At 43.1% G+C, this 23,881-nt stretch overlaps 1 protein-coding gene across 1 annotated transcript; it reads left to right on the forward strand.

Moving 5' to 3' along the window:
* Window positions 1-11,853: 11,853 nt before the first annotated feature.
* On the forward strand, window positions 11,854-23,135 carry C2H18orf32 (chromosome 2 C18orf32 homolog). Its single transcript, XM_026666335.2, has 3 exons — window positions 11,854-12,007; window positions 18,160-18,408; window positions 22,350-23,135. Exons 2-3 carry the CDS (start codon window positions 18,190-18,192, stop codon window positions 22,422-22,424), a joined length of 294 nt encoding a protein of 97 aa, XP_026522120.1. The 5' UTR covers window positions 11,854-12,007; window positions 18,160-18,189; the 3' UTR covers window positions 22,425-23,135.
* The last annotated feature ends 746 nt before the right edge of the window (window positions 23,136-23,881 follow it).

Raw genomic sequence — 23,881 nt, forward strand, 5'->3', positions numbered from 1 at the left:
AACTTAGTTTTAACTGAGCTGATTTTAAATATGACATAAATGTAACATGTTTTTTCAAATATAACTGCCCTGAGGCAGGTATGGAATTTTATTTTCTTGCTTGGGTTGCTTCAAAATGATACATTGGCTGGTGGGTTAGGTGTAATATTTGGCCATTCAATTTATCATTTCTATCTCTAGAGCAGCAATATTTCCTGAAACTAGAATGTTACTGGTAGTCCTGACTTAGAACTATATATTCAGTGACCGTTTGGAATTACAATAGCATTGGGAAAATGATTTATGATCATTTTTGACACAATCATTGCAGCATCCTCATGGTTACATGATCAAAATTCAGAAGCTTAACAACTTTGGTTCGTATTTATGACGGTTACCATGTCCCGGGGTCATGGGATCCCCTTTTGTGACCACCTGACCAGCAAAGACAATGGGGAAGCCAGATTCACTTAATAACCATGTTACAAATTTAACAACTGCAGTGATTCACTTAACTGGCAGGAAAGGTCCTAAAATGGGGCAAAACTCAACAACTCTCACTTGTTAACAAAAATGTTAGACTTGATTGTCATTAGGGGTGATAAGAGTATTTCTCCTTTTAATTTCTAAATGACTGGATTTATAAATCCAACTAGTTGAACCATGAATTAATGACTCTGCCTCTTAAGTTTTATTTAATGCATTACACTTAGAGGTTAATATTGGTTTGCAAACTGCAGTGGCTTTAAAGCTATTCTTCTTTTCAAAAAACAAAACAAAAAACCCAGCACTGAGTCCAGCAGCAATTATTTAACCAAGAGGTACAGCCTAAGAATGTTATTTAGAACAGACCTACTGACAACAGGTTTAAAAGATATTTCTCACATGAGAACTTGCCAGGTGATGGAACAAGCAGTTCAGCCTGTTAGTAGATCATAGGTGGGACTTCCCATTGACATCAATCCTGTCGAGGTTAATAATTTAAGATTGCTTCTAAATGTGCAAGACTGCTGCTGTACATATCCTCTTCTCTCTTAAGAGCTTATTGGAGAACTTCTAAATGGGTATGCAATACAAACATGTTTTCCCTCAGCAGTCCTCTCAGAAATAACAGAATCTGATTTGCACAAGCAAATAGCATTTTCAAAAGATAAAATTAACAGGACTACAGATTATTATTAATAAAACATGCAAGATTTGTTTTTGGTACATGCTGTATGAAAGGTCCTTCGGGATTAAGACTTGAATGGTGACTAGCTGTAACTCCAATGGCTCATAAACATACTAGACATATGACCATTGATGGATACGTTGCTTTGCTAGGGATACTGAATCTGTAGTAATTCAAAAATATCTCTGCTGCCTTTTAATGGCCAGCTACATTTTGCATCCCAGACCCGTGAGTTATAAATACGCAGCTCAAAACGGCATGCTTGCCCTCGGAAGTTGTGGCAGCGTCATCACTTGAGACTTTCAAAAAGGAGATTGGACTGCCATTTGTCAGAAATGGTGTAGGGCTGGGATGGCGAACCTATGGCACGCGTGCGTGCCATGGGTGGCACACAAAGCCATTTGTGCTGGCACGCGAGCCAAAGCAAACTTACCTCACAGCGCATGCGTGTGCCTCCCAGCTGATTTTCCGCCTATTTGAGGCCTTTTTCGGCCTTCCCAGAGGCTTGATGGATTCTGCAACCTTTGCAGGCCGAAAAAGAGGTCTTTTTCATCACTTCTGCAAAGGCTGCAGAAGCTGTCCTCAAGCTTCTGGGAGGCCGGAAAAGGCCTCAAATAGGGTGAAAATCAGCTAGGAGGCGCAGTGCAGGTAAGGTGGCAGTGGGGAGGAGGAATTGAGCACGCGTGTGCAGGGGGCGTGCGCTCTGCCTTCTGGGTGCTGGCACGTGAGCACGCAAGCATGAGCTTGCACACAATTTAGCCACTACTGGTATAGGGTCTCCCGCTTGGGCAGCGGGGTTGGGCTAGATGACCTACAAGATCCCTTCCAACTGATTATCTGTTATCCCCAATTCAAAGCTACTGTTGGAAGAAGTAGCCATCTGGTTCAGTTCCAAGTGGGGAGAAACATTGGAAACATGAGGCTCATTGGAAAGATGGTTTAGAGATAAACAGGACCACATGGATTTGATGTTCTGGGCAGCTGACCACGTGGATTTGAAAGATTGCAACTGGTTTAATAATTGAGTTTGTGAGCGCGTGCAGCGTTCAAAATACAGCAATTTGAAGCTCAACTTCTTACCTTCTAGGACAGTCCCAGTAAGTAGAACAGCTGAGGCGCGGATATCAGTTGTGCCCTGCGAATCAACTGAGCCAGAAAGAAGGAAATATAGGACAAGACAGGCTGGGAGCCAGTGGGCGGGACCAATTGGTCAGAACTATCAGTTCGCTAGAACCGATCCAAACCGGCAGCATCCCAAAACTGGTTGCAGGGATGTTGCTGAAGCTTTGATTTAACACTTAACAGCTATACATAACTCAAAGTAGCCATGAAAACTATAGCCAGCTTATGGTGACCAAAAGGAAGAGCCTGAGGAAGGAATCCAGTTTTCAAATATAATTTTCTTAGTGCGGGCCTAAAAAGGATATCCTGCCTTGCAAAAACTGAATTTGTCTTTAAACATTGTACAGTGATACATAGCAATTCCACATCTGGGTATTTTGCCAAGTGTCAGGGCAGTGATCGGGTCAATGATCGGGTCAGTGATCCAGGCAATCGGTTCTATTTGATCCAGAGACAATAAGCACACCAGTCAATAAAAGGATTTTAATCTTTATTATTAGCTCAAGCAGAGTTAAAATGTAACATAAAAAGCATACATTCCAAGCAAGGTGATACCCAAATCTCTTCCAAACTGCCAGGAGCTCCTTAATGACAGCAGATATAAGTTTGGTACATGACTGAAGTCTTGAGACTGAAACATTTGCAGGTATGTAAAGATCCAACACATTTTATTAACCAAGCAAGAATTAAAAAAAATAAGCAGAGCAGCCAAGAATGAGCTCTGAATTTCTAGATTTCTCTTAATATTAAAAAAAAATGCTCCTAAACTCAAAATCAACAATGGTTGATACCAGCAATACATCACCTTATCAAACTTTTCTTTCATATACCTCAATGTTAATTTCAATCAATTAATCCACCTGTTTTCCCATTGACCAATCATAACCAAAATTCTTTAGCTATCAAATCATACAATCTTTACCATCTTTACTCGTTTTTCAAAGTCAGTTTCAACAACAACTAATAGACCTTAACAATAACATGTTACTCATTCGCACACCATTCCAAATTCACTTTTTGCATGCTCAAAACCATGGCTCCCCTGATCTAAGTTAATCTTTCTTTTAATTGTAAGCATGTGAACTAATGACAAATTGGTCCTTCCAACTCCAGTTGTTCTTTCAATGTCAAGATTACGTTCATTTTGAATAAAATATAGTACAGGTAGTCCTCAATTTACAATGTTCATTTAGTGACTGTTCAAAATGAGAACGCCACTGGGAAAAGTGACTTTGGACTGTTTTTCACGCTTACAACCATTGCAGCATTCCCCCATGGTCAGGGGTGGAATTCAACTGGTGTTACTACTGGTTCGGTGACTACGTTTTGCACACGCATGCTTCATGTGCCCACATGCCTGACGCATGCTATGCGCATGTGTAAAAAACCTTAAGCCTTGGCACCCGGACAGCTGAAAAGTGCAGCGTGCAGGTGCCCAGCATTTGAAAAGCCTCTTTTTTCCTGCTTTTTCAACCTCGGCTGTGCCGTGCAAAGCAGCTGAGGTTGAAAAAGCAGGAAATAAAGGTCAGGTAAGAGCCCAGGTGGGCAGGTGGGCCAAACAGCAACAAACACAGAACCGGTTTGGTGTCTGCTGCTCTTCAGAGCTACCGGTTCTATAGAGCAGTGCAGAACCGGTAGCATCCCACCCCTGCCCATGGTCAAATTCAGACACTTGTATTGTGATGGTTGCAGTGTCCTGGGATCATGGGATCTCCTTTGTCGACTTTCTGACAAGCGAAGTCAACAGGGAAGCCATATTCACTTAACAACCCTGTTACTAACTTAACAACAGCAGTGATTCACTTAACAACTGTGGCAAGAAAGGTCATAAAATGTCGCAAAATTCACTTAACAAGTGTCTCATTTAGTGACAGAAATGTTGGGTTTAATTGTCATAAGTTGAGGACTACCTATACTTAGCCAGTAACTTTGTCTCCCATCTCCTTGGGGTTTTCTACCCTTTGTGGCAGAGGGGCTGTTGCATGTACATAGTGAAGTTAGCAAGCTGGGACGGGAAGAGACGGAGACTTCGTCTTCCAGTGTCCAGGTAGTTCTCGAGTTACGACCACAATTGACCCCAAAATTTATATTGCTAAGTGAAACATTTGTTAAGTGAGTTTGCCCCTTCTACGACTTTTCTTGGCACAGCTGTTAAGTGAATCTGTCAACTCGTAAATCATTCCTACCTGTTGGAGAGTGTGATTGATGACACCCAGCCCGTGAATGTGTTTCCTTGGAGAATCTGATATATGACACACCCAGGGGGAAGGGGGGGAAGCGGGGTCATAGATGACTATAAATTACGTATGCCAGAGTTGGTTTCATTTAGGTTAATGCCGGCATGTTGCTCCTAATAAATCTTTTGAATTCTTTTGAAGCGTGGCTGGAGGCTCATGATTTAATTAGGGCAATTGTCGGAACCCTGACAGAATCATTGCATTTGTTAAATTAGTCTCATGGTTGTTAAGTGAATCTGGATTCCCCCATTGACTCTGCCTGTCAGGTCACAAAAGCTGATCACATGATCCCAGGACACTGCAACCATCATAAATATGAACCACTTCGCACCTGAATGTTGATCACGTGACCACAGGGATGCTGCAAAGGTCACGCGTGTGAAAAACGGTCATAAGTCACTTGTTTTCAGTGCCGTTGGAATGCTGGAACGGCCACTAAATGAACTGTTGTAAGCCGAGGACTACCTGTGTTGTAGGGTTGTGAAGTTTCAGCCACGCCATCCCTAAGACAAGGATTGGGATAAGAAGCTTGCACATGACACGAAGAGGTAAAAATGGTTGATTTGCAGGGGTTGATTTGTAGTCTGGGTTGACTGTACATTGTCTTGACTTGCAGGGGAGTAACAAGTTTATTGTAGGAATCTGCAATGCTTCAACGGTTGCCAGCTCTGTAAAATTGGCAGTTGCTCCAGAAACAACTAAAGCCGTGAGACATTCTTCCTGCCCGTGTTTTAAAAACAAAGTAACGGGAAACGTCAGTAACGTATTTGGTGATTCATTGGCCTGATCCGAGCAAGAGGGGGAGGCTGTTGTTGTTTTCCCTGTGCTCTGCTTTCGGGACGCTCTTGCCTCCCGTCAAGAAGGTTTGGCTGGGCAGGTTCTTACCATGTGTCCAGATTCTCCACAGTAAAAGCACAGGGTCAGGTCTCTGCGCCTCTGCCTTTCCTTAGCCGATCTCCTTCTTGCTCCTCTTGGCATGGGCTCCTCTTCTTCCAACTCGGTTCCTACTGTCGTAGGTAGGGAACAGGCTGTGTATTGAGACTTCGAACTCGGTTCCTCCGGTTGTCCGAAAAAATCACTGAATTTCTGCCAGGAAGGACTCGATAAAGATACAGCGCCGATATAACTCGTCCAACTTCTGGGGAACTCCTTGCATTCTCAGTTCATCCTCTATTGGAGGGTCCAGTCCTTTTCTACACATACAAATTAGGAACGTTTCGCTCTAGTCGGTTTCTGCTGTGAGTAATTTGAATTTGTCTATGTACAGCCTGATCCCTTTGTTACCCTGGTTAAGCTTTTGGATCCGGTCGAAAGCCCATACTGGGTCTCTGAAATGATCTCTGAAGTTATCCATGAAGTTCCCCCCCCCCCCCCCCCCCCCCCCCCCCCCCCCCCCCCCCCCCCCCCCCCCCCCCCCCCCCCCCCCCCCCCCCCCCCCCCCCCCCCCACCCCCCCCCACCCCCCCCCCCCCCCAAAAAAAAAAAAAAAAAAAAAAAAAAAAAAAAAAAACACCAAAAAACCCCACACCCCCCCCACAAAACCCCCCACACCCCCCCCCCCCCCCCCCCAACCCCCCCCCCCCCCCCCCCCCCCCCCACCCCCCCCCCCCACCCCCACACCACCCCCCCCCCCCCCCCCCCCCCCCCCCCCCCCCCCCCCCCCCCCCCCCCCCCCTGTTTGACCCCTCCACCTGACTGGCTCAACTTTTGGTATAAATGGTTTGTTCCTACTGCAAACAAGCTGCCCTCCCGGCTTCCTAGCTTACATCCTGGCTTCGTTGCTCAGCTCCAGAGTCCTCTTGCAAATCATAGCTCCTTCAGAGGATCTCTAGCAGTGAATTTCTTGGGCCTTCCCATTCTAGGAGTGTTCTTCAGGCGTGAGGTTTCCAATCCAAGTCATAAACACTAGAGGATTGACCCCTGCAAAATACAGGATGTCTTCAATCAGCCATTTTCTTATTGGAAGGCCTAATTGGGCTCTAGTCTGAAAACACTTTATTAAACTCCTCCGCAACTTCTGGGTTTTGCGTTGTTGTCTTAAGCTGTGGATACAGGATGAATACAAAGCATTCTTAAGCAAGAAAAGCCAAAAGTGCACATATAGACTGAGTGAAACCTGGCTTAATAGCAGTAACTGTGAGAGGGATCTCAGAGTCTTAGTGGATAACCAATAGGAGCCAGCAGTGTGCAGCAGCAGCCAAAAAAGCTAATGCAATCCTAAATTGCATTAACAGAGGGATACAATCAAGATTAAGGGAGGTACTAATACCCCTCTATAAAGCCTTAGTAAGACGACACCTAGAGTACTGCATCCAGTTTTGGTCACCACACTATAAAAAAGATGTTGAGACTCTAGAAAAAGTGCAGAGAAGAGCAACCAGGATGATTAAGGGACTGGAGACTAAAACATACGAAGAACGGTTACATGAACTGGGCATGGGAAGAGAAGGACCAGGGGAGACAGGATAGCGGTCTTCCAATATTTGAGGGGCTGCCACAGGGAGGTCCCTCGGTCAATCTATTTTCCAAAGCACCCGAAGGCCAGACAAGGAATAATGGATGGCAACTGAACAAGGAGAGATTTAACCTGGAAATAAAGAGAAACTTTCTGAAGTGAGAACAATCAACCAATGAAACAGAAGTTGCCTTCAGAAGTTGTGGGAGCTTCATCACTGGATGCTTTCAAGAAGAGATTGGACTGCCATTTGTCAGAAACGGTGTAGGATCTCCAGCTTGGGCGGAGGGTTGGACTAGAACAGAGGTCTCCAACCTTGGCAACTTTAAGACTTGTGGACTTCAACTCCCAGAATTCTCCAGCCAGCATAGCTGGCTGGAGAATTCTGGGAGTTGAAGTCCACAAGTCTTAAAGTTGCCTAGGTTGGAGACCTCTGGACTAGAAGACCAATAAGGTCCCTTTCAAATCTGTCAGTATGTTAAATCTGCTATTTTGTGCTGGCTGGAGAATTCTGGGAGTTGAAATCCCCAAGTCTTAAAGTGGCCAAATTTGGAGACCTCTGCTTTTAGCACTGTTGGCAACTTCTTTGGACGTGGCTTGCCAATGCCTCTTTTCCTAGAGCTGAGCGACTGTGATTAACCCAATTTTGCCAAATTAGTTGCTGTGAAAAAAGGCAAAACCAGAACTTTACCATTTCTAGCCTGGTACCTTTCAACATTACACAAAACTGCCCCTCTAGAAAAAAAAAGATTGTTAGCCCTTCCTTTCCAACGACTTTAAAAAAAAAAAAAAGGGAAGGAAAAAAGCACACACGTTTGAAAACCATCTGCTGCCCCCACTCCCTTTGCAAGCGCAAGGAGAACCAAATGCACAAACTGAATTTGATCTTAAAGCTGACAAAGCAGAAGCAAGTCAAACTCTTTTATTCTTTTATTCTCTTGGGTTTAATTCCAAGTGGGAGGAGAAAGACACTGGAAACGTGGAGGCTGTTTGGAAAGATGGCTTAATGGTGGAGAGGATCACTTGCCTTGGAGCTCCTGAGTAGAAAAAAAAAAGGCGGAGATGCTGAGAGTCCCTGGGTTTTATGCCCTCTGTTGGGATTTGAATTTGAGCTTGTATTTTGATTGGTTGTCAGACTCCATGCAGGGACAACTCGGTAGGCTGTCCTGAGTCCCAGGCTTGGTTGAGCCTTGCTTGGATGATGATGTAATGAAAGGGCTTTGAGCAATTCTGGGAGTTGAAGTCCACAAGTCTTAAACTTGCCAAGTTTGAAGAGCCTTATGGCTCTACCTGGAGTAGATCTGTGTTATGTAGAATAGACTGGCCCAGACTTTAATGCCCCATTAACAAAGGTGGGTGGGGGCTGAGTTTCTGCCTCTCTGAGTTTCTACTTTTCTTTGGGGGGAAATATTCTGCCTTTTTAGTATATCCTAAAATATTTCATTTTTCTAGGAGAGAGATATGTTTTAACTTCCAACAATTCCTTTGTCTAAAATATCCTCACATGCATTACTAGAGACAAAAAGTACAATTATCAACCAGTTTTTTTTTACACACTACAGTATTTAAATTTCCAGGCATGGCCTAATCTCCAGTAGGAAACTGGAAACACTCCCTACCCCAATCCCCACGTGTTTCTAACTGGTGAAGCCACAACTGAACTCCAGTGTCATGTGGATAAACAACCTGGGATGTTGTCTTCCGGTGTCCCATCCATCTCTTCCAGAACACAAAATACAGAATAACAGAGTTGGGAGGGACCTTTGAGGTCTTCTAGTCCAATCCCCACTCAAGCAGGAGACACTATACCATTCTGGCTTTAAACAGTGGTCTCCAACCATGGCAGCTTTAAGACTTGTGAACTTCAACTCCTAGAATTCCCCATGGCTGGCTGGGGAATTCTGGGAGTTGAAGTCCACAAGTTTCCAAGATTGGAGACCGCTGACTTAGTCAACCCTGACTAAGTTGTGTGTGCAAGTTGTGTGTTCAAGTAATTAATCAAAGCCATCCCGCTCCAAATAGCCTTGGGTAAACCAATCTCCCTAGACTGCTTTCTAGCACACCCTTGTGAGTAATTGCCGAGCTGTGTCTTAAAGTTGTCAAGGTTGGAGAACTATGGCTTAAAGACCCACAGCTTCTGGTGTTGTCACTGTTCCACTGATTAATTGTTATAACTGTCTGAAAATTTCTCCTTAATTCTAGGTTGCATAAAAGCCAGCTGATTTTTCAAAATAGTCACTTCTTCAGCTTGTTGTTGTACCTTTCTCTGGGTGGCTTCTAATTGCTCCCAGACATTATGGAACATAGTGAGAAAGACCCATCCTCTACTAGCTGACCCCTAGTCCTTCCTCTCTCCCATTACAAGAAATTACACTTAAGCACTGCACCAGGAATTGAATCTCCAAAATGTGCCAACTTATGCTGGCATGACATCAGTTGGGTCACCCCATTTAATATTTGAGCCCCTGACCTCCAGGTATTTGTGCGGGGACACCAGGAATATAATTCCTGGCCACGATCTCCTTCCTTAGCACATTTTCTTCCCCACTATCAGGGTATGTCTCTGAATCCATCTTCATTGCCGATTATGTTTTGCAATGTATCAAGGCACTGATCAAATCAAAGGGCAATTGGTCCTTTTGGATCCAGAGACAATAGGCACAGCAGAAAGCAAAGGGATTATAAACTTTATCATTTGCTCAAGCCAACAGATTTAAAAGTATAGCATAAAATGTATACATACCAAGTAAGATATAACCAAATCTCTTACAGGCTGCCAGGAGGTCCTTAATAATGACAGCAGAGATACTCCAGAGATGGCCAGTTTCCACAATACCCAATGCTAATCTGTGCAGAAGCTACCAACAAATAACCTCAAAGTTTTTATCGAAACCTGGCACCAGGACTTCAGAGCCTTGATACGGTCAGGAGAGAACCAGACCTGACCTTGACTGTCTGGCATATGATTCTAGGGTGGAAATCGAAAGTCAGAGACTTTCACATTGGGAAAAGCTTTGAAGCTATGTGAACATCCCTCCTTCTTCTCCTTTATTTGATAAACAAGGTTGAAAAAAAGCCGAGCAGGCTGGCTCAGAATGAGCTCTAAAGTTCTAGGTTTTTCTTAACGTGAAGGAGAAATCAAAACATATCACTAAACTTCTCGAAATAACAATTGTCTTCCGCATTGACACTATTCTGGGAACATTTTGTTGTACTTCTGGATTTCCTCATACAATCCTTAAAGATGAGATAACCCTCAGAGCAGTCTAAAAAGCAAATGGAGGATCACATTTGAGCAATAGGTACAGTGATGTACTTATGGCATTATCTTTTAAAAATGTAATTCACATAAATGTACCAGAATTATAAGAATTGGGAGGGCTGTAAGTGCTGCTAATTCTACTCCCCAAACATTGAAGATCTGCTTTCCAAGAATTTAATCAATGATTTAGGTCTGCAACACATTCTCATCACTGGAAGTGTAAAAATCAGTTCCTTAGACCATCTTAAAAACGAAGTGGCTTGCTGGGGAATTCTGGCAGTTGAAGTCCACACATCTTAAAGTCGCCAAGGTTGAGAAACACTGTCTAGTGTCTTAGCCTTTTCCACTTTTTCTCAATCCATCTGAAAAATGCAGTGCCTAAAATTGGACACAGCACGTGAGATGGCTTGATCAATGTCATGTGGACAACACAATGCCACATTTGTATTACAAGTATACAAATTTGTGTTACAAGGGTGGAAAGAACTGGACAATTTTCAGATGCAGACAAGCTTAATTTGGATTGCAGGAGACACAGGATGAAGCAGAACGCCCTGGATATACTTTTGAACGTCCCAAGACCGATACCAGATTGAGAGAAAAAAGAAATTGTGAATTTTTTTCTTTTCTAGTTCTTTCCCTGTAGAGGTAATCCTCGACTTACGATCCCAACTGAGCCCAAAAATTCTGTTGCCAAGTGAGACATTTGTTAAGTGAGTTTTGCCTCATTTTCCTACTTTTCTTGTCACGAGTTGTTAAATTGCTGCAGTTAAGTTAGTAACATGGTTAAGTGAGTTGGGCTTCCCCCATTGACTTTACTTGTAAGAAGGTCACAAAAAGGGATCACTTGACCCCAGGACACTGCAAGTGTCACAAATATGAGTCTGTTGGCAAGTATCTGGTTTCATCAAGTGACCACGGGGCTGCTGCAACAGTCATACATGTGAAAAATGGTCATTAGCCACTTTTTTCAATGCCACTTTAACTTTGAACTGTCACTAAATGAACTGTTTTAAGTCAAGAACTAATCTAATCAGGGGCCTTCAAACATGAAAGCTTTAAGACTTGTGGACTTCAACTCCCAGAATTCCTCCTCCAGTCATGTTAGCTCAGGAATACTGGGAGTTGAAGTCCACAAGTCTTAAACTTTCAAATTTGAAGACCCTTGGTATACAGCAATCCCTTTACTGAGTGTAAGTAGAAACAAAGTAGAAAATAAAACTGCACCTATTTATCATTTAGTTTTTAAATTTATTTGCCACTTATTTCTCAATGGGGCTATCTGTTAAACTTCGTTTGCATCAAATCCAAATTCCAAGCCTCTCGACATTATTTCAGCCTCCAAACATTGCAGGGAAAAAACCCCACCAAAATATATATTCGTCATTTTCCCTTTAACTGCCTGCGATTTTTTTTTGCTCAGAACGATCCCATTTACAGGATGAAAACCACTTTCGCTCTTTAATCAGCAGCGTGGCACGCAGTTTTGTTTCTCTGGAGTTTTTGAATTTTATTTTATTTTTTCGCCCGTTGCAATACTGCAGTAAAATATATATATTGCGATAGCTCGGACAGGAAGAAAAGGCGGCGTCACTATTGGGGAGAGGTCAGGAAAAAAACATGGCGCTCGCCGCAGGAGCCGCGTCAGGGCGGAGTCTTTCTCTTGCGTCACGCGCCTCCTCCTCTTCCATTGGTGGTTGCGAAGTGACGTTTATTTTCCGTCTTTCCCGGAAGTGAAGCGGCTTCCTTCTTCATAGCTGGAAACGTTGGAGATTCGCGCAGGTAACTGAGACGCGGGGCCGGAGGGGAGGGGAGGGGGACGGGACTGAAGCGCCGTCCTTTCTTCCTGCCGTTTTCTGGCTAATGCCGAGGCCAACGTAAAGCCCCCAACTCATTTGAATGTTTTGTTTGAAACTGTCTCTTTAAAAGTGTGGGGGGGAGGGGCAGGTTTCACTTTAAGTCAGAGGTTGCCTTCGACCATTGAATGACCTCAATAAAAAAGCTCATCCCTGCTGGCATTCTCTCTATCAATCCATCCATTTATATCTATCTCGTCTATCTAATCTTTTTTTTTTAAACGACCCCATAATCACCATTATCTGTCTATCTTATCTTCTTTTAACGATCCCATAATCACCATTATCCATCCATCCATTATTTTTCTTATGACGCCATAATCCCCATTATCTATCTATCTATCTATCATCTATCTATCTATCTATCTATCTATCTATCTATCTATCTATCTATCTATCTATCTATCTAATCTTTTTAATGACCCTATAATCTCCAATCAATCTATCATCTATCTTATTTATCTATCTTATTTTATCTATCTAATCTTTGTTTAATGACCCCATAATCCCCGTAATCAGTCAACCTTTATCTGTCTATCTATCTATCTATCTATCTATCTATCTATCTAATCTTTTTTAATGAGCCTGTATTCCCCATAATCTATCAATCTATTTAATCTTTTTAACGACCATATAATCCCCATAATCAATTATCTATTTAATCTATTTAATGACCGTATAATAAACTATTTAACTTATCTCTCTCTCTCTCTCTCTCTCTTTCTCTCATCTATGGCTTTTCATTTAATAATATATTTATGTTAATAGTTCATTAACAAACCATGTCAATAATTACTGATTATAAAACTAAGACAGAAAAAAGATGTTGTCACCAACTCACTAGGTTTGGAGAAGAGCGCTACCTATTGATGTGTTGGATTACAATTTCCAGAATCTACATCAGTGTTTCCAGAAGTATGGGAGTTGGTCCCCACATCTTAAACGTTGCCAAGTTTGAAAAACACTGATGACTCCCTCTCCCTCCCCCCCTCATTTTGGGAAGCTAATTACAGTAAAGGTTAAGCTCATGAAAACATCAATATGATTATAGAGTTTTATTGACAATGGTATGAGAGTAATTTTCTATTATCTTCCTTGCTTCCTTGACTACTACTTAGTTCAGTGTACTCTGAGGTTTCCTGGTGGTCTACCATCCAAGGATTAAGCAAGCCAAATCCTGGTTAGCTTTAAAAAAAAATATGGCATGGGTAGGGAATTGTCATTCACTGTGATGCTAGTATGTGCTTCATTTATTTCATGATTCCCTCCTCCAGTTGTTTCAAAGCAAGAACCCCGTGATATCTCAAAGGTGCTTTTTCAAGAGGCAACTGGACTTTCTGGTTGTTGTTCTTTTTAAAGACGTTTCGCTTCTCATCCAAGAAGCTTCTTCAGCTCTGAATCGTTTCCCCACAATCCAGTCAGAGCTGATAAAGCACCTTTAGGACAGCCATGACCTAGATCAGGGACCTCAGGGACCACCAAACTTAAATCCGACGACCACTAATACGAATCCAGCGCGCCACTCACTGAAGTGCCTGGACTCCCAATGACTGGATGGGGTCCTTCAGGCACTTAGCTGGGCTGCCTGTTTCTGCAACCTTAAATAGTCAGAGTCCTTTGGACCTGTTTCCCACAGAAAACAAAACACCGGGATCTCTCATCTCTCTCTCTCTCATCTCTCTTTCTCCCTCTTTCTCTTTCTCTCTCTCTTCCCCCCCCCACTCTGTCCATGGGGGTGGGGGGAAAGGAACCTCTGAACTAGTGCTGTGTGGTGGGAATCTGATGTCCGGAGGCCGACAAGACCATGTGCTGAAGACCAGATGGCTGGCGGGGAGATGGGGCAACGGGTGATACCAGCGGCGGATGGACTGATAAGCGTGGGAGATGGCGGCATCGGAGCCCTTCCCGGGTGTTCCCTGGCCTGCGAGGGGGTGGGAGGGAAGGAACCTCTGAAGTGGTGTTGTCTTCTGCCTCCTCCTCTGGCAGCCGCCAAGCCAGCTCCTTCCTACTGGGCATATGAGTGCTTCTGGCAAGGAGGAAGCATGGTGGGAGGAGGCTTGGCGGCGGCCAGAGGGGTGGTGAGCGTTTGGTGGCTCCTGAGGGGAGGGGTCGAGTCTCCCCCTTGCAACATCTTCACCTGAGGGCATCTCTGGCAGCCGCTTGGCCTCCTCGATGCACGGAGGCAGGACGCAACACCAGTTCAGAGCTCCTGCGTTGCTACTCTCCCTCCCCACGGGTGCACTGCGGACCACCAAAATTTTATCATGGACCACCAGTGGTCCACGGACCACCAGTTGGCGACCTCTGACCTAGATGACCAAGACTTCATAAATCCTGTGATATATATTGATAAAACAATAAAAATCATTAAAAACAATCCTGTGAGGCAGGCTGAGCCGAGAGAGAGAGAGAGAGAGAGAGAGAGAGAGAGAGAGAGAGAGTGTGTGTGTGTGACTTCCTGGCATGACAAATGATCTGTGGGAGGACTTGAATCTGGGTCTCCCAGGTTCTAGTCCAACATTTTAGTTACTCTACCATGCTAGCAGCATAGTAATAAAATACAACCTAAGTAAGTTTTGTCTTGATATTTAACATATGAGTTATAATACATCAGAAGAAACATTCTATATTTGATTTGTAGCGATGTATGGATGATATGCAATGATTGTCAGCTTTTGAATTTTTTTTTTTTGAGGACTTGTTTGCAATTGATTTTTTTGCAATTTTTTAATGATAAACTTTGCAGACCCATTTTCTTTTCTTCACAGTGATGCATTTATTGTACATTTTCCTGCTCTTTAGTCTGATACATTAATATGAAGTTTTAAATCCATCCGCTTCTAACTGATTACCTCAGGTTTGCTATAGTTATGGCAATCCTCTTTTCAGTAGCTGGTACACAACTCAGGTGTAGGTAAACCACCTAGGACACATGAATACAAGCAAGCTATAATTAATTGAAAGCATTGTCTCAGGGCAGCCAACGATCATTGTTGTTTTCCTCAAAATGCAAATAAAACTGGAATGCTACAACTCTCTGTAACTGTAACTTAGCTTTTAAAAACCACACCAGTATAATTGTATTTTAACATATGAAAAGCAAAACATTTGAACTAGTTGTGATCTAGAACCCCAAAATGGAAGAAAAAAAACTATTCATTGCCATTTATAATAAAAAATAGCAAATTGTTTTCCTTGGAGAGAAATTAATTAGAGAGCTAGGGCACTATCATCCCTTTATAAAGCTTTGATTGGCTTCGCTAAATGTCTATGGATGCCAATCAGTCATCCAGGTCATAGTTGTCCCAAAAGTGCTTTTTCAAGAAGCAACTGGACTTTCTGGTTTTTCTCTGAAGATGTTTTGCTTCTCATCCAAGAAGCTTCTTCAGCTCTCACTGGATGGTGGGGAATGGAAGGATTTATACTCCTTGCAGACAGCTTTGCAAACAATTTTGTAGAATACACTTTAACTAAATCAAAAGTCATTGGTTGTCAGAATATCACTCTGAAATGTCTAGTCCAGATTTAATCATTTTATACCATACCAATAGGCAGGCAGTGGCCCAAGGTGTGTTTGTTTGTATGTGAAAGGTCAACAAAGTATCCATAACCATATAATGGGAGCTCTGCATCTTTTTACCTGAATTACATAAAAAGCAAGTAACAAAATCCACCTGGTCACCTCCCCATGGATTCCTCTGTAATGGCCTGAAACAGCATTCACAATATTTGTATTGCAATTTAAATGCTGAAGTTTATGCATTTGCAAATAAAGTTGACTTTGTTAAAAATTTAAAAAACCGCTGTCCGGTCCACTATTTCTTATACAATTGAAATAACCTGAATTCAAGTGAGTGGAGCTCTTAGATAAAAAAACATATTATGAAGCGCTCTCTATTTCTAATTACTGTATTTTTCAGGCTATAAGACGCACCAGACTATAACACGCACCTAGGTTTAGAGAAGGAAAACAAGAAAAAAAATAGTTTTTGGGCTCCGCAAGTCCCATTTTTGCCCTCCCCGGCATCCAGAAGCACTCTGCAGCCCAAAAAGGGGCTCATTTTTGGCCTCCCAAACCCTCCGCGCATCCAGAAGCATTCTGTACTCTGCAAAAATGAGCCCCTTTTTGTCCTGCAAAGTGCTTCTGGATGCCGGGGAGGGCAAAAACGGGACGTGGAGCAATGATGGGATTCAAATAGTTTTACCACCGGTTGGGTGGGTGTGGCTTGGTGGGCGTGCTTTGCATACGTGCACACACTTTGCGTGCACGCGCGTGTCAAATGCGCACTTTGCGCAGGCGCCTGAGGTGTTCTAACTCGCCTCCTGCAGGCCTGCATGATCCCGGTCGCTTCAGCAGCTGCCACGCAGTACTCTTCAGCAGCTGCGCTTCAAATTCAAGGGATAAAGGTGAGTAGGGGAGCCCAGGCGGGCAGGTGGGCCCAACAAGCAGAGCGGTGGAGAGAATTGGTTCGGTCTCCGCTGCCCATCGCTGCTACCTGCTTGGCAAGACTGGGCAGAACCAGTAGAATACCACCACGGATGTGGAGGGTTTGGGAGGCCAAAAATGACCCTGTATTTGTTCTATAAACAGTGGCCCCCAACCTTTTTTGTGCCGCGGCCCGGTACCGGCATCACAAAATCATCCGTGGCCCGGTACCGGCATCACAAAATCATCCGTGGCCCGGTACCGGCATCACAAAATCATCCGTGGCCCGGTACCGGCATCAACACGCATGGCAAGGCGAGCCGAGCGACCGGCTAGCCAGCCGTCCCCCGCTTCTCCCCGCCACCTTCAACTCCTCCTTTGTACCTGTGTCGATGGGCTTCGGGACGGCTTCGGGACGGTCACTCGGCTCGCCTTTCCATGCGTGCTGAAAGAATCCTCGCGCCTTAGTTTTGTTTGAAGCCACCCCCTCGATGAAACTAAGGCGCGAGGATTCTTTCAGCACCCAAACGCCACTTTCTACCCGGAAAAGCTCACCGGAAGCACTTTTTCATCAAAACAAAGCAAAGCAAACCGGCGGCCTGGTAGAAATTGTTCCACAGACCGCTACCGGTCCAGGACCCCTGTTCTATAAGACACAGAGACATTTCCACCCACTTCTTTGGAGGGGGGGGAGTGCATCTTATAGTCCGAAAAATATGATATATCTTGCAATGAAAATACAATGTGCTTGATTTAGATTTAGTTTAGTGTACCAAATTATCAGAATCTATTTGAGGACTTATCCATATCCACTAGACTAGGTGCTTTAGTGAATGCTAACATACCCCATTATGTTTTGCTACTTTGCTGTTGTTCAATAATATCTGATAACAAAAAGTAATTGTCTGAACAAGTGCATATTATGGCACATGGATAGTCCCTGATTTATAACCATTTGTTTAGTGACTACTCAAAATTACGGTGACTGAAAGAAGTGGTCCTTACAACTGGTCCTTGCATTTACATCCATTTCAGCATCTGGTATGATGAAAATTTGGGCTTGTAGGAGTCATATGATCAAAATTCGGGCGTTTGGCAAACAGCATGTATTTATGGCAATTGCACTATCTGAGGTCATGTGATACCTATTTGCACTTTGGGGTGGGCTTCTAATGAGGAAAGTCAATGGAGGAAACTAGATTGCTTAACAACCACTTGATTCACTGAAGAACTGCAGAGATTCACTTAACAACCATGACAAAAGAAGTCACAAAATCATGCACGATTCCCTTAACAACCGTTTTGCTTAGCGACTGAAATTCTGGTCTCAATTGTGGTTGTAAGTTGAGGATATTTAAAAGGTTTGCTAGGCCATACCAGCTTAAGCTGATCATGAGGTGTGAACGCATGCCAAATTACTTTCCTCAGTTCTGGTTCAGCCCAAATGCGTAAGACCAACTTCCAGAATCCCCCATCCAACATGGCTGCCACCCCGAGGATTATGGGAGTTGAAGTCCAACCTATGTATAATGCTTCAAGATGGAGGAGGTTGCCATGCATACTGATTTGGAAAGTGCATGGTTCCTCCCCGAATTGGTGAGGAAGAACCTTGTCTACATAATGGTTTCAACCTGTTGTATTTCTTCCTCCAGCACAATTTTCAAAGCACACTACGAAGAGCCATGGTGTGCATTCCTTGCATCGTCATTCCAGTTCTGTTGTGGGTCTACAAAAGGTTCCTCGAGCCGTATCTCTATCCCTTCATCTCTCCTTTCGTGAAGCGCATTTGGCCCAAGAAAGCAGTGCAGGAAACGGCAAAGTGTGACCAAAAGAACAGCTCTGAAAATGGAGGCGATTTAGTGAATCAGGATTCCTTCAACGATCAGCCGGAACTTTGTAAAGTAAGTATTACCCAGGTGAAACATTTGTGTGTATGTTTTGAGGGACCCCTTTAGAAATGGATAAGAATAAAATAGAAACTTCATTGATTTAGTCATTTGACTGCATCAAATGTATGAAATTAATGCAGGCAGTCCTTAACTTAAGACTGCAGTTGAGCCCCAAATTTCCACTGCTAAGTAAGACGGTTAAGTAAATTGTGCCTCATTTTATAACCTTTTTTTTTGCCACACTTAAGTGAATCATGCAGTCGTTATGCAGCCATCCAGTCATTAAGTGAATCTGGCTTCCCCCATTGACTTTGCTTATCGGAAGCTGGCTGGGAAGATTGCAAATGGGGATCCTATGACCCCAGGACAGGGCAACTGTCATACATGCCAGTTGCCAAGTCCCTGAATTTTGATCCACCAGATGTGGAATAGAATGAATGAGCTGGAAGGGATCTTGGAGGTCTTCTAGTCCTGCCCCCTGCTTAAGCAGGAGAACCTGAGCCTTGGTGGCGCAGTGGTTAGAGTGCAGTACTGCAGGCTACTTCTGCTGACAGCTGCCTGTAATTTGGCAGATCGAATCCCACCAGGCTCAAGGTTGACACAGCCTTCCATCCTTCCGAGGGGGGTAAAATGAGGAGCCAGATTGTTGGGGGCAAGAGGCTGACTCTGTGAACTGCTTAGAGAGGGCTGTAAAAGCACTATAAAGCAGTATATAAGTCTAAGTCCTATTGTGAAGGGAGGGACGGAGGGAAGGAAGGAAGGAGTCAGGGTGGCATGGTGGTCAGAATGCAGTACTGCAGGCTAACTCACTGCTCACTGCCAGGAATTCAATTCTGACCAGCTCAAAGTTGACTCAGCCTTCCGTCCTTCCGAGGGGAGTAAAACGAGGACCCAGATTGTTGGGGGCAAGAGGCTTGACTCTGTAAACCACTTAGAGAGGGGCTGTAAAGCACTATAAAGCAGTATATAAGTCTAACTGCTACTGCTATACCATTTCAGATAGGTGACTGTCTAGACCAGGGTTGTCAAACTTGATTTCATTGAGGGGCACATCAGGGTTGTGTTTGACTTTGGGAGGGGTGGGGGGTGGGTGGAGTGGGAGTGGCCAGCTCAACATCACTCATGTTGAGGGCGCCTGTGGTGGCCCAAGGGCTCCGCCAGAGAAAACAGGCTCCCGAGCTCCATTTTTGGTTGCAGTGGCCTCCTGAAACCCTCTGCCAGCAAAAACGGAGCTCGGGAGGGCCACATGCAGCTCTCCCGAGCTCCGTTTTCTCCGGAAGAGGCCTCATGGGCCAGTCCTTTGCTGTTTCCAGGGAGGCCCCATGGGTTGGATCCAGCCCATGGACCTTAAGTTGGACACCCCTGGTCTAGATTATTCTTTAAAAACCTCCAGTGATGGAACACCCACAATTTCTGAAGGCAATTTCTGCTCCACTGGTTAAATGTCCTCACTGTTAGGAAATTTCTCCTTAATAACAGGTTGCTTCTCACCCTGATGAGTTTCCATCCATTGTTTCTTGTCCTGCCCTCCTATGCTTTGAATAATAATTTGACCCCCTCTTCTTTTCATATGGCCATGGGGATGCTGCAACATTTGTAAGTGTGAAAATTGGTCATAAGTCCCTTTTTTTCAGTGCTGTTGTAATTTCAAACGGTCACTAAACTAATGGTTGCAAGCGAGGACTATCTGTACAATATTCCAACAGATGCAAAGAAAACAATAGGATCACAAAATGGATAGGTGATTCATATGGGTCTGCTAGTGGCAAACAGGTCTTGCCTGTTTCATGCAGTAATTCTATTAGACCATTTTCTCTCTCTCTCATTCCTGCATGAGCCAGGCATTCGTTGAAGTATAGCGACAGCAACAACGCTTCGACTTAAATACCACTTCACAGTGCTTTTACAGCCCTCTCTAAGCAGTTTGCAAGAGTCAGCCTCTTGCCCCTAACAATCTGGGTCCTCATTTTACCCACCTCGGAAGATGGAAGGCTGAGTCAACCTTGAGCTGGTGAGATTCGAACTGCCAAATTGCTGGCAGCCGGTGATCAGCAGAAGTAACCTGGGTAGTACTGCTTTCTAACCACTGCGCCACCACGGCACTTAGGTATCCTGGAACAGGGGTCTCCAACCTTGGCAACTTTAAGGCTTGTGGGCTGAGGAACTCTGGGAGTTGAAGTCCACAAGTCTTAAAATTGCCAAGGTTGGAGACCCCTGTCTTGGAATATACCTAAGAAAAGGAAGCTATTCATTTTGAATTTTGCTCCGGGATGAATTTAAACTTGAAGGCTTGGCAGTGGTCTCATTCACTACCTCTGGTCTTGTCTCTGCTGTTCTCATCTTGCGCATTAATCAGTGAATATTCATAACGGAATGGAGATAGCCTCTAAGTCAAGGCAACACAAATGCTGCAGAGAATTGCAAAAAGCTTGGCTTTGCAGTGGTCAAAGCCCTGTACAAACTTGAATGTACTGTACAAGTGTCCTGTTTAAAAATGTTTGTGTGAAAGCAAATACCATTGTGCTTTAGGGTGAGGATTAGTAACATGGGGCCTATAGGTGCCAGGATGTCTGACTGTGCCTAAACAGTGCTTGCCATCTCCAAAATAATACTATTAATATTTAACAACCATCATTAGTATCATTAACAATTAATTATTAAATAATATTAATAATTAATAGTCCATGGACTGAGCCACTGTTAAATTTTTTTTTTTAATGTCACATATGAGCCACATTTCTCCCCCATTTTGTAAATGGTTTCAATTTTAGGGTTTAAAGGGGTGAATTGAGAACCATAAGCATTGTTGAAGTTGAAAGCCCTCTGCACTCTGTCCCATCATCCCAGCTCATTTTTCCTAAATGGAAGCTAAATGGAAGACAATTTTTTTTAGTCAGTTTCACCCACCAAATAAGCTGGAAAATTACCCCACTCGGCTCAGGTGACATCACTGGGCCTGCTTCATGTAGTCCAAAAACTCCCCCCCACCCCAGCCTCACCTCCAAATATAACCTTTGCCTGCAAGGATGTTATCTTCTGTGGTTTTAAATAGAATCCCAGTGATGGACATATGTGGCTGCAGGTGAAGTGGCTTAAGCATGTTGTAACTAGTCCTTGACTGATGACCATAATGGAGCCTGGAATTTCTTTGTAAGTCATGATGATCATATGTTGAGGCACCCACATGACGAATCTGATTTTACAACCTTTTTTGTGTTGGTTGTTAAGAGATGCTGTGGCTGTAAAATGAATGCAGCAGTTGCTTAGCAAACTTTGGCCATTAAACAAGTCAAGGCATTCTCACAGGTGGCAAAAAAAAAACATTATAAATCACATCATGTAACCTTGGAACACTACATCTGACGACACAGGTTAGGCAGTTTGCCAAGAGCCTGAAATGTGCTTGTGAGTTTGTGGGTTTGCCAACCGTTGGAATTGGTTCATAAGTACCTTTTGGAGGGGAGGTCTGTCATGACTTGGAACAGTCATTAAGCAACCAGTCATTAAGCGAGGACCTTTAAATAAACAATAAAAAAGTTATAACTCTAATCAATGATAATTCCAACTCGGCTCCCTTCCATCCCCAAGGCTATCTTAAGCATAATTTAAAACAGGGGTTTCCAAACCCCATTACTGGTCCGTGGCCATACAACTGGAAGTGAGAGGCAGGTGAGTGAAACGGCATATGTGTAAGAACTACCGGTTGCATGCTTCTCACCCTACCCCCGGCCTGGTCCATAGAAAAATTGTCTTCCATTAAAACAGTTCCTGGTGCCAAAATAGTTGGGGACCACTGATCTAAAAAGGAACTTGATCTTTCTAGAACCAAGAGAAGCATCTTAGGGCCAGCTAGTTACTATTCTGGTTTTTGTCTTTCAAATTTGTGTTGGAATGAATGTGCATTTAAAAATCTCTATTTTTCTCCCTCCCTCCCTTTCGCCCCTGTCTTTCAGACCAAAAGCAATGGCATTGCAAATGGATTTTCTGGAATTGGGCCCAAAGAAGACTCCGACAAAAAGATGGATTAGTTACGCTTCTGCTATGGGGTCAAGGCTGTTATAGGAAATGAACTCACAGTGTTGTCCCCACATGGATATTTTACTGATTGCACATTTACCTGAATGGAAATTTGGAATATGTATAGACACCCATCACCCCAGGGAGCCTTGGAATAGTTCTAGCTGTGTCCTTGAAAATAGTTTTAATATATTGTCTTGCTGTTGTTGAAAATTGGGGTGGCTGGAACCCTAATGTGCTGTGCAATAGAAGAGTGTTAACAATTTTAATGTCCATATTTTATTAAAACCGTAACTGTCAATTTTGCTACTTGTTTCAAAAAAAAAATCCTAAAAACCTTCATTGATGATGATCCATAGGTTTGTTTGTTTTTTGAAGCAAAAGATCATACTCACAGTAGCTAAAAAGAAAGCAGCATTGTAAAAATTTGAACACTAATGGTGAATGTATTGATCGCTACTAATTTGCTGTTTCTAAATTAGCATCTGCAGAGCTGCCCTTTTGCTGATTCCTCACAAAGGTATAGAAAACTTTTTAAAAGCAGATATTACACGTGAGGGGGGGACAATACCAATACAATGTCACAAAGGGAAAATGTCCTTTTTGGAAGTTTTTATGCAAATTCCTGTATTTTGGTTGATAATGTCTACCTCCCTAATTAGAATAACACCCAAGACTGCCGTAGCAGCAAATAAACCTTACTGTTTATTGTTGTAACTGTATTATTTTATCTGCGGTGTAGTTTTTCAATTGGTGCATTCTAAGATCCGTGTATGTTTTTCATGAAGTCATAGGGAAGTTCTGCCTCCCATATGAAGTGAAGATTACACTTTAGGATATGCCCATGACACCTTTTCAATTCAAGACAGATGGGTGATTGGGAAAAATTCTCTGGGGTTAGAGAGTTTATTGTTTATCTGAGATCTGTGTTAGTGAATAAGGAGACTACAACCCTTTGCCTAGGAAAAATGCAAATTTAACTGATTTAGAATTTGAATAAAGTGTGAAAGCAATATACTGTATATATTACATTCTCTGCCCTTCCCGTTTTTATATACCAATATTAGTTTAGTTTACAACTAGTAAATTAGTTTTTAGTAAATTAGAAAAATTAAAGCTGGATATAATTTGCTTACAAGAAGTACGTATTAAAAAACAATAAATTATTGGAATACCCCAAAATTGGGAAACTATACACCTCTCTATTACAACATAAGAAGAGAGGAGTAACTCTATATATAAAAGAAACCATAAACACTAAGCAAACAATTATGGATGAAGAAGGGAGGATTTTAATGGTGGAGATAACAATCATAAACAGATACTCCTGATATAGGAATTTATGCACCAAATAGTAAACAAGGGCTTTTATAGTAAACTACATAAGAAAATAGAATTGGAGCACGAAAATATTTGTGTAGTGGGAGACTTCAATGCAATTGTACCGTAGATGCGGAACTAGATTATA

Source organism: Notechis scutatus, chromosome 2 (genome assembly GCF_049901735.1).
Source record: "Notechis scutatus isolate UNSWTSFEM ecotype Mainland chromosome 2, rNotScu1.2, whole genome shotgun sequence".
In the NCBI taxonomy this organism is placed as follows: domain Eukaryota; kingdom Metazoa; phylum Chordata; class Lepidosauria; order Squamata; family Elapidae; genus Notechis; species Notechis scutatus.